The following is an 11,138-nucleotide window of genomic DNA, read 5'->3' as shown; positions in this document are numbered from 1 at the left end:
ACAGGGTTATTGTTACCATCTTTCTAAATTCCATATATATGTGTTCGTATACTGTATTGGTGTTTTTGTTTCTGGCCTTCTCCATAATTTAGGGCATCCAGCAATTAACCGAGAATTCACCAGATACTTTAATTATATCTTCCAGAGGTTTCAGATAGGAGGTGAAAAATAAAACTTCAGTTACACATAATGAACCTAAAAGACATAAATGAGAGGATCAGTAAAACATTTGATGTAAACTGTGAGGCCCAAAGCAAGGAGAAGTTTGCATCCCTAAGGATTCTGGATTAATGATGGTAACTTTGGCCACCTCATGCGAAGAGTTGACTCATTGGAAAAGACTCTGATGCTGGGAGGGATTGGGTGCAGGAGGAGAAGGGGACGACAGAGGATGAGATGGCTGGATGGCATCACTGACTTGATGGACATGAGTCTGAGTGAACTCTGGGAGTTAGCGATGGACAGGGAGGCCTGGCGTGCTGTGATTCATGGGGTCGCAAAGAGTCGGACACAACTGAGCGACTGAACTGAACTGAACCAGATTATCCTGCATATGGTTTGTGAGGATACAGGGAGGGATTTGTCTGCTTTGTATAGTGATTTTGAATATAAATTTTACCATGGAGTTTTCTATGAAATAAATTTTCAGTGATAACTATGGGCTTTAATATAATGGCTGCAGGGCAGTTTGTACACGATGCATTAACATACGTGGTTCAGTGAACAGGAAAAGTAGCAAATCCTTGCATTTCAAAGCTTGACATGATCATGATTTGTCAGCATCAATCAGGGTTATATGAATTAACATGAATTATGCTTAGTGTGCAGAGTACATCATGAGAAACGCTGGGCTGGAAGAAGCACAAACTGGAATCAAGATTGCCGGGAGAAATATCAATAATCTCAGATATGCAGATGACACCACCCTTATGGCAGAAAGTGAAGAGGAACTAAAAAGCCTCTTGATGAAGGTGAAAGAGGAGAGTGAAAAAGTTGGCTTAAAGCTCAACATTCAGAAAACGAAGATCATGGCATCCGATCCCATCACTTCATGGCAAATAGATGGGGAAACAGTGGAAACAGTGTCAGACTATTTTTTTGGGCTCCAAAATCACTGCATATTGTGACTGCAGCCATGAAATTAAAAGACGCTTACTCCTTGGAAGAAAAGTTATGACCAACCTAGATAGCATATTGAAAAGCAGAGATATTATTTTGCCAACAAAGGTCTGTCTAGTCAAGGCTATGGTTTTTCCAGTGGTCATGTATGGATGTGAGAGTTGGACTGTGAAGAAAGCTGAGGGCTGAAGAATTGATGCTTTTGAACTGTGGTGTTGGAGAAGACTCTTGAGAGTCCCTTGGACTGCAAGGAGATCCAACCAGTCCATTCTGCAGGAGATCAGCCCTGGGATTTCTTTGGAAGGAATGATGCTAAAGCTGAAACTCCAGTACTTTAGCCACCTCATGTGAAGAGTTGACTCATTGGAAAAGACTCTGATGCTGGGAGGGATTGGGGGCAGGAGGAGAAGGGGATGACAGAGGATGAGATGGCTGGATGGCATCACCGACTCGATGGACGTGAGTCTGAGTGAATTCCGGGAGTTGGTGATGGACAGGGAGGCCTGCTGTGCTGCGATTCATGGGGTCGCAAAGAGTCGGACACGACTGAGCGACTGAACTAAAGTGAACTGATGCTTAGTAAGTTACATAATTATTCTGTATTTTATTTTAAATGACAAACATGGTTAATGCATTTGGAAAAATGTTCTGATCTCATTTATGTTTAACTGTAAAATGGCTTGACTTCTACTTGGTATAGGGATGTTGGAAAATTAACTAAGTAGTAATCTTCTGTATAAATCCCTGCATGCAAATACATTAGTTGAATTCAAGTGACAATAAAGAGGAGTTATTAACCACAACTTGTTAGGATTGAGTTTTTATAAAGCTATTTCAACATTAGTTATATATACACATATGTCATCAAGGGCTCTTCCCAGGGAAAGGTTTATCTTTCCATTTCTTAAACTTTTAGGAGAAAGAGTTCAGTTCGGTTGATCAAAGTTTTGGGGAGGGGAGAGTATTTGACTAGGAGATACATTAAGGGAATTTTTAAGGTGAAGGAACTGTTCTGCATGTTACCTAGGGGGTTGTTATTTAACTCTCTGCAATTATCATAAATTCATAGAACTGCATACTGCAAAGACTAAATTATACAACGGAGCCTGGTGGGCTGCCGTCTATGGGGTCGCACAGAGTTGGACACGACTGAAGTGACTTAGCATAGCATATATATATATATATATATATATATATATATATATATATATAAAAGTTAGTGAGATTGTCAGACAATGCCAGGAAAAATTGCATACAAATGTATTTAACTGTATTATGAATGTGTGACATAATCACACTTAAGATGGGAGATTTGCCATGAGTAACTTTGGAAAATGGCTCTTTGATTAGTCATTGTAAAATTATAGACAAAAGGAACTGCATATAAACTTTGCATTCTGGTTTATAAATCTGTTTCTCATGGTGGTCCAAGTTAATTCTGAAAGGCTGTACATGTATATTGGTGTTGAACAAGTAATTAAATGACTTTTAAGTAGTGGGGCCAGGTTTTTCACTGCTGGAGAGAAACTTGACAAATAAGCTTGCAAATGAGATAAGCATATTTCTGAGGCAGGAGCTTTACAAATAAACATGCAATTTAGACAGTGTTCCTGGCAGCTGTTCCCTGGAAAATAGTCCTCAACAATGGGATTTTCACTTGTAGAGAGAGAGTTTGGGAGATTTGTGAGTTTACTTTATTTTTATTTTTTTCCTCTCCCAAGATCTTCATTTGAAAGCCTGGGAGAACCTGAAAAAAGATTTCATGCCATCTCCATGAGAAAGTACCACTGGGACTCATTTATCTCACATTCCTTTCTGAGTTGTCACAAGAGACTAATCTGTGAGAACTTGGGAATTGAACCTCTGTAAATAAAGCAAATGTATTACTACAGTTATTTAGAAACTTTGTAGAATAGATTATGACAAAAATTATGACAAATAATGATCATTGAAACCTTGAATCCCCAAACACATCAATAAAATTAACCTCATTTCAATAACACATTTTAAATCAGACCCACACAGCAATTTTCACCATTTCATGTTTTTCTTAACAGCATTATTAAAGAAAAGTTATACTTAACAGTTTGAAAACCACAGCTGTTTTCCAAGCAGTGCTAGTTACCTAGATCTCAAAGTTTTCAAGAGATAAGCTTTCTTGGATATTCCCTGGTGATCCAGTGGTTAGGGCTCTGGCTTTTCACTGCTGAGCACCTGGGTTCAATCCTTGTTCAGGGAACTAAAATCTCACAAGCCATGTGGCCAAAAACCAACAAACCAGAAAAAATAAATAAATAAATAAAGTTTCTTGTTCAAATTTAGATTTTTCCATTTTCAGACTGGTAGAAGTCCTGGTAGAATTTACACCCTCATGAATGATACTACATTTAAGAAAGTTTGTAATTGGAAGAACAACTGGACATTAATATTGTGAGGATTGGGGGAGATTTAGGAACAGGTCAGAAACAGCACTGGTGAGAGAGATTTCCCTTGTCAAAATAGAATTCCTATGATGCTTATGAAAAGATTGGAACTCAAAGAACTACCAGGCAGCATGGGACCATAGATCATGTTTAGTCTCATACCTTTCAGATAGTGCTGGGAAAGCAACTTGGTCTTGTGGCAATGACACAAGTTGTTTCTGAGTGGCCAGAAGGAAGATCACTGGAAAATGTGTTAAGAGGAAAAATTGGTCAGAGCTTTGGTTATGCCACCCCATTCCACCAGACTAATTTTAGTTATTATCATTTATTGGAGCTTCCCAGGTGGTGCTACTGGTAAAGAACCCACCTGCCAATGCAGGAGATGTAGAGATGCAGGTTTGGTCTCTGGATGGGGAAGATCCCCTGGAGGAGGGGATCACAACCCACTCTAGTATTCTTGCCTGAGAATCCCAAGGATGTAGGAACCTCATGGGCTACAGTCCACAGGGTCGCAAAGGGTCAGACATGACTTAGCACCCATGCACACATTGATACTATTATTAATAACATAAAAAACTCTAACCAAAATAATTCTACAAAAAATAAAATCATATATCTAACACAACCCAATCATTTACCAATGAGAAAGCTCACATCTTAAACAGGAAATAAAGTTAGTGGTTCTATCAGGAGTCAAATTCATGCCTCCTGATATTCACATCCATTCAGTTAGCTTTCTTTTTCCAGAAGAAAAGAAAGAAAATGAAGGTGCTCAGTCATGTCTGACTCTTTGAGACCCCATTGACTATAGCCTGCCAAGCTCCTCTATCCATGGGATTCTCCAGACAAGAATACTAAAGTGGGTTGCCATTCCCTTCTCCAGGGGGTCTTCCTGACCCAGGGATCAAACCTGTGTCTCCTGTATTGCAGACAAATCCTTTACCATCTGAGCTACCAGGGAAGGCCCCAAAAGAAAAAGGACCCAGAATTTCATGGCTAAGAGCAAACTAGATTTGACAACATAGCCTAAATAATTCTTCAGACTTTTACTTTTTTAAAGTTTTGTTTTTAAACTTCTGAGACCTTTTTGTGATAAGAAGAGGTGTTAGAAGCACTTCCTATTAAGTAGGCTGATAAAAGTTGATGAATATTAAACAATTTGAATGTTTCAATATATATGACTATCAAGAGGACTTTTCTTTCTGGAAAATTGCACAAATAATATATTGCAAAAAATTATAATACCATCTTAATTTGGGTTCCCCCAAAATGAGATACTGAATCAATGATTGGTGTAAATGTGATTTGTTAAGAATTTTTCCCACGAATAGCTATTGGATTGAGTGGGGAGTGGCACCTGCTAAGAAAGTAAGCCAAGCAAGGATACAGTATCAAAGTCCCCATGATAGGAATTTTGGTTAGATTCCATGGAGGAGTTCTGGAGAGAGGTAGCTCAAGTTGATATGAGTGGGCAAAAGAGCTTGGATATAAACAGCTGACCCTGAACAACCAATAACCCATAAATGTATGTATTAATCTGTGTATAACTTAACATTGGCCTACTGTATCAATAATTCCTCCCTCCATCATTGGATTCAAGCAATCAGTGACCTTGTAGTACTATAATATTTACTAATGGAAATAGGTAGACCTGTTGGAGAAGGCAACGGCACCCCACTCCAGTACTCTTGCCTGGAAAATCCCATGGATGGAGGAGCCTGGTAGGCTGCAGTCCATGGGGTCGCTAGGAGTTGGACACGACTGAGCGACTTCACTTTCACTTTTTGCTTTCATGCACTGGAGAAGGAAATGGCAACCCACTCCAGTGTTCTTGCCTGGAGAATCCCAGGGACGGGGGAGCCTGGTGGGCTGCCGTCTATGGGGTCGCACAGAGTCGGACACGACTGAAGTTACTTAGCATAGGATAGCATAGGTAGACCTGTGCAATTCAAACTTGCAGTGTCCAAGGGCCACCTGTATACTCCTGTGCTCGTATTAATCATTGCTAAGGGCTAGTCCCTGTGGGATGTAAATTTCCAGTTGCTTCTGTCTTACCTGGCCCACAGACATAACAGCTTCAGGGAACTTGATGCAGTTCTCCAATAAAGAAATGTAGGCACTTACTCTTAATTGAGAAAAGCCACCAGAAGCTGAATATAGATATGATAAAGAGATCATTTGAGGCAATGGCTATAAAAGTGGAGCCCTGGACAAGCAACATCAAGATAACTTGATATTGGTTTGCAAACAGTGTTTCCCAGGTGAAATCTGAAACTAGACAAGCATACATGAAGGGCAGGGAGAAAAAAGAGAAAGAAGTGGATCAACCCATATTGGTCAGTGGCAATTTTAAACAACAAGGGAATATACCTATGAGTCTTGGCTTGGGTGGCTATAAAATGAATAAATCTCTGCAAAGGCCCCCTGGACTCCTAAAAGACTTATGGGTTCACTCACGCCTACCATGGAGAAGACAATGGCAACCCACTCCAGTACTCTTGCCTGGGAAATCCCATGGGCCGAGGAGCCTGGTAGGCTGCAGTCCATGGGGTCGCTAAGAGTTGGACAACGACTGAGTGACTTCACTTTCACTTTTCACTTTCATGCATTGGAGAAGGAAATGGCAACCCACTCCAGTGTTCTTGCCTTGAGTATCCCAGGGATGGGGGAGACTGGTGGGCTGCTGTCTATGGAGTCGCACAGAGTTGGACATGACTGAAGCGACTTAGCAGAAGCAGCAGCATGCCTACCATCCAGATGGTTTCAACACCTTAGGCTCTCCAGGCTGCATCCTTGACAATGGCTCCTGCCATGGAAGCAAGAGGCAGAAAAGTGCACTCCAAAAGCATGGAGGCAGGGATTGATAGTGAGGACCCTCTGATTGTCCAGGTCCAGCTCAAGAGCCAACCAAAGGTCACATCCTCTCAGTAACCTCATTCAACACTTGGAGACTATAAGTAGCTGTTGAAAATGCAACTTTTTTTTACTTGCTCTGAATCAGACCTCCATGAAACCTCCATGAAGTTGCTCAGTCATGTCCGACTCTTTGCAACCCCATGGATTATAGCGCACCATGCTCCCCCATCCGTGGGATTTTCTAGGCAAGTATACTGGAGTGGGTTGCCATTTCCTTCTCCAGGGGATCTTCCCGACCTGGAGATTGAACCCGGGTCTCCCGCATTGTGGGCAGATGCTTTACCGTCTGAGCCACCAGGGAATCCCTCAAAGAATTAGACCTACTGATCTTAAACTCTGGAAGTTTGATCCACCAATACGTGTTCTAACAAGCCCTCCAGATGTCATTAAGTAGAAAGGTACTAATTACACCAATCAAAAGGCATATACATTTAGTTACTTTAAAAAGGCAAAATCCAACAGCTGCCTGTCTAAAAAAGACACAATTTTCACTCAGTTTTTGCCACTGCCAATGCAGGGGACATGGGTTCAGTCACTGGTCCGGGAAGATTCCATATGCCTCAAGGCAACTAAGTCTGTGCACTGCAGCTACTGAGACCGCGCTCAAGAGCCATAACTCTGTATCAAGAGAACTCACCATAGTGAGAAGCCTGGATACTATAGCTAGAGAGTAGTACCACTCACCAAAGCTAGAGAAAACCAGTTCACAGCAAAGAAGACCCAGTGCAGCCAAAATAAAATAATAAATATGTATTTTTAAAGTAAAATGATAGAAAATGATTCCATGAAAATAGTAACTATAAGAGACTATAAGAGAGACTTTATATTAAAGTCATAGAAAAATAGGACTACAGTAAACAAAGACAAGTTTTTAATAATAATAACAGGAAAACACAGTAAATTTGCAATTATAAATTCATGAAGAAGTGACACAGTCACCTCAAGATTTATGAAATAGAAAGTGACATATGTGAACAGAAAAGCATAATTCAACTGGGGATTTAATGGCACTTGATGGAAAAAAGATTGACTAGTTTTCTGTGGAAACAGTGTAAGGCTTTATTTTGGGGGGCTTCAAAATCACTGCAGATGTTGATTGCAGCCATGAAATTAAAAGATGCTTACTCCTTGGAAGGAAAGTTATGACCAACCTAGATAGCATATTCAAAAGCAGAGACATTACTTTGCCAACAAAGGTCCGTCCAGTCAAGGCTGTGGTTTTTCCAGTAGTCATGTATGGATGTGAGAGTTGAACTGTGAATGCTTTTTAACTGTGGTGTTGGAGAAGACTCTTGAGAGTCCCTTGGACTGCAAGGAGATCCAACCAGTCCATTCTGAAGGAATCAGCCCTGGGATTTCTTTGGAAGGAATGATGCTAAAGCTGAAACTCCAGTACTTTAGCCACCTCATGGGAAGAGTTGACTCATTGCAGAAGACTCTGATGCTGGGAGGGATTGGGGGCAGAAGGAGAAGGGGACGACAGAGGTTGAAATGGCTGGATGGCATCACTGACTCGATGGAAGTGAGTTTGAGTGAACTCCAGGAGTTGGTGATGGACAGGGAGGCCTGGCGTGCTGCAGTTCATGGGGTCACAAAGAGTTAGACACAACTGAGCGACTGAACTGAACTGATGGAAAAAAAAAAAATAAAGGGCAAACGGCAAGTCTATAGGAGACTTTTCAGGTGGCTAGTGGTAAAGAATCTACCTGCTAAGGCAGGAGACACAAAAGGAGGAAATGGTAACCCACTCCAGTATGCTTGCCTGGAAAATTCCATGGACAGAGGAACATGATAGGCTACAGTCCATGGGGGCCACAGGGAGTCAGACACGACTGAGTGGCCAAGAACATAGGAAGCCTTAGTAACACCATTCACCAGTATGACCAGGATGAAGTCTACAATTCTTAGAAAACAGCTGTTGAGGGAAGACTTTCCCAGCATTGAAACTTAGTGTTTAGGACTGTATAATTGTTTTGTGTGTAATGAATTTTTCATGTCCACTACAGTTTATGTAGCAGCCTCTACAGCCTTGGAGAAGGAGATGGCAATCCACTCCAATATTCTTGCCTGGAGAATCCCATGGATGGAGAAGCCTGGCAGGTTATAGCCCATGGGGTCACAAAGAGTCGGACACGACTGAGCGACTAACACACCCACACCCTTGATTGCCTACATAACAAGGCTACTCGTTTACACCACCTTGTCATGGTGAAAATCAAAAATATTTCCAGACATTGCCAAATAGCCCCTGGGAGAAAAATCAATTCAGATTGAAATCACTGATTTACAGTTTTCTCTTAGCATTTAATTGGGAATATATTACAAAAGCAGTCTAAGATACATTATTAAAGCATTCTTATAATTTTAAACTGAGTATTAAAGGGAACTCAGTTTTGCCTACCTTTGGCTTATATCTAGTTATGTTGCTATCAGATGAAATGGATTTTTATAAATATATAAATATACTTATATATAATTTTATGTGTAAATATATATATGCATATATAAAATTTGAGAAATGGCATGTAAGTTCCTATGATACTTTCTACATATAAATTATTATTCTAAGTCAAGTTTGATTACAAAGAATTCAGAGAATGAATTTATTTTAGTTTGAAGAAATCTTTATTGAACACCAAATAAGGTCATTTGACTAGTTTTTTATAGTCAACTAAAAAAAAAAAAAAATGCACCATGAGAGAAAGTCCACATTTATTTATTTGGATCATTTTTTAAATGTGAACACAGAAGCCTGGTTTTTATTGGTGATGATTTTTTTCAGGGCATTTTTAACATCCTTATTTCTGAGGCTGTAGATTAAAGGGTTCAACATGGGAATGATCACTGTATAGAAGACAGAGGCCATCTTATCTGTGTCAAGAGAATGCTGAGAACTTGGCTGTAAGTACATAAAGATGAGGGTCCCATAGAATATGGTGACTGCAAGCATGTGGGAGCTACATGTGGAGAAGGCTTTGCATCTTCCCTCAGCTGAGCGCATTCTCAGGATGGTAGAAATAATAAACATGTAGGAGATAAAGACAATCAGAACAGAGGAGATGAGAGTAACACCAGCACAGGCCAAAATCCATAGCTGTTTGGAACGCGTATCTGAGCAAGAGAGCCTGAGAAGAGGCATGTCATCGCAGTAGAAATGGTTGATGGTATTCGAGTGGCAATAAGAGAGACGAAAAGTGAAGATGGTGTGAAACAGAGCCATCAAAAAGCCATAGCTGTAGGGGGCAGCTATGAGCTGAATACAGATTCCTCGGGACATTGAGGTCAAATAGAGGAGAGGGTTACAAATGGCCACGTATCTATCGTAGGCCATGGAAGTCAGTAGCAAGCACTCGGATACCATGAAGGTGAGGAAACAGCCTAACTGGGCAGCACATGAGTTGAAAGAGATAACATTTTGCTTGTACAAGAAATTTCCAAGCATTTTGGGTGTAACGACAGAAGCATAACAGAAATCAACAAAGGCCAGGTTGCTAAGGAAGAAGTACATTGGCGTGTGGAGTCTTGAATCTGTTCTGATGACTAGGATCAGACCAAGGTTGCCTGCTACTGTGAAGAGGTAGATGGATAAGAACAGGACAAAGAGGGGCGTCTTCAACTCCTCTTGATCTGTGAGGCCAACGAGAATAAACTCCTTCACCTGAGTGCAGTTGATCTGTGCCATATCTCTTCCAGATATCTGCATGAGGAAGTATAAAAAAAGACAAATTCAAGTTGCCGTTATATAAGTGGTATTTTTATGCTTTGATATCTTGTAAGGAGATTTAATGCTAACATATAGTTAGCATACAGGGATTCTGGGAATGGGATGGAGAGTAGAAACAGATAAACGTGAGAAAGGCATAGCTGTCCTCTCCCGGATTCATTGTTTATACAAAGAAGGGAGCTGTGGAACATTCTGGTTTCTGTTGAAAGTTCCTGAACATTAAGCTGTCTGCAACTTTAATCTGACTTATTAAAATCTTCAGCCATTCTTTAAAGTGAATTCATGACAATATTGCTTCTGCTTTATGTTTTATTTTTATTTTATTTTATTTTTTTGGCCTTGAGTCAAGTGCTATCTTACCTAATTAATCTGTTTTATTGTATTTTATCCAGTTATTGCTCAGACTCTCAGTCATGTCTGAATCTTTGTGATCCAGTGGACTGTATGTAGCCTGCCAGTCTCCTCTATCCAGGTGATTCTCCCAGCGAGAATACTGGAGGGGGTTGCTATTTCCTCCTCCAGGGGATCTTCCCAACCCAGGGACAGAACCCACTTCTCTTGAGTCTCCTGCATTGGTAGGCAGCTTCCTTACCACTAGTGTCATCTGGGAACCCATACCCCTGCACTGAAAGGCAAAGTCTTAACCACTGGAAGTCCGTAGCTATTTTTCTTTTATTGAGAAACTGTTAGCATTAATAGCATAAAGGAAATATTCTGCAGTGGCACTTGTCTTTGATGTATCTGTCATTGTACCTGTGCAGACAGAACTCCATATTATTCCAAGGCAGGCGGAAACACAGTTCTGCATTTTCTGTTTTCCTTTAATAATTTATCACTAAAAGGTCACTATCAATTATAGCCTATCTTCTTAGTTATGTTAATAATGCAAATACTGAAAATAGGTAAGTATGGAAGAAAACAATGAGTTTATTTACTTCATTTGTTTTACCAAAACT

The 11,138-nt window shown here is 40.4% G+C and overlaps 1 protein-coding gene across 1 annotated transcript; it reads right to left on the bottom strand.

Annotated features, from left to right (window-relative positions):
• Positions 1–9,183: 9,183 nt before the first annotated feature.
• Positions 9,184–10,161, bottom strand: LOC133261487 (olfactory receptor 8U9-like). The gene has a single exon (XM_061439966.1). The coding sequence runs from the start codon at positions 10,159–10,161 to the stop codon at positions 9,184–9,186; it is 978 nt and encodes a 325-aa protein (XP_061295950.1).
• Positions 10,162–11,138: the final 977 nt, after the last annotated feature.

Source organism: Bos javanicus, chromosome 15, assembly GCF_032452875.1.
Source record: "Bos javanicus breed banteng chromosome 15, ARS-OSU_banteng_1.0, whole genome shotgun sequence".
Classification (NCBI taxonomy): domain Eukaryota; kingdom Metazoa; phylum Chordata; class Mammalia; order Artiodactyla; family Bovidae; genus Bos; species Bos javanicus.
The sequence above is the reverse complement of the archived record's forward strand: the minus strand, read 5'-3'. Positions and strand labels throughout refer to the sequence as shown.

Excerpts from the sequence above, each read along its gene's own strand:
- LOC133261487 (XM_061439966.1), bottom strand. The coding sequence starts at position 10,161 with ATGCAGATATCTGGAAGAGATATGGCACAGATCAACTGCACTCAGGTG.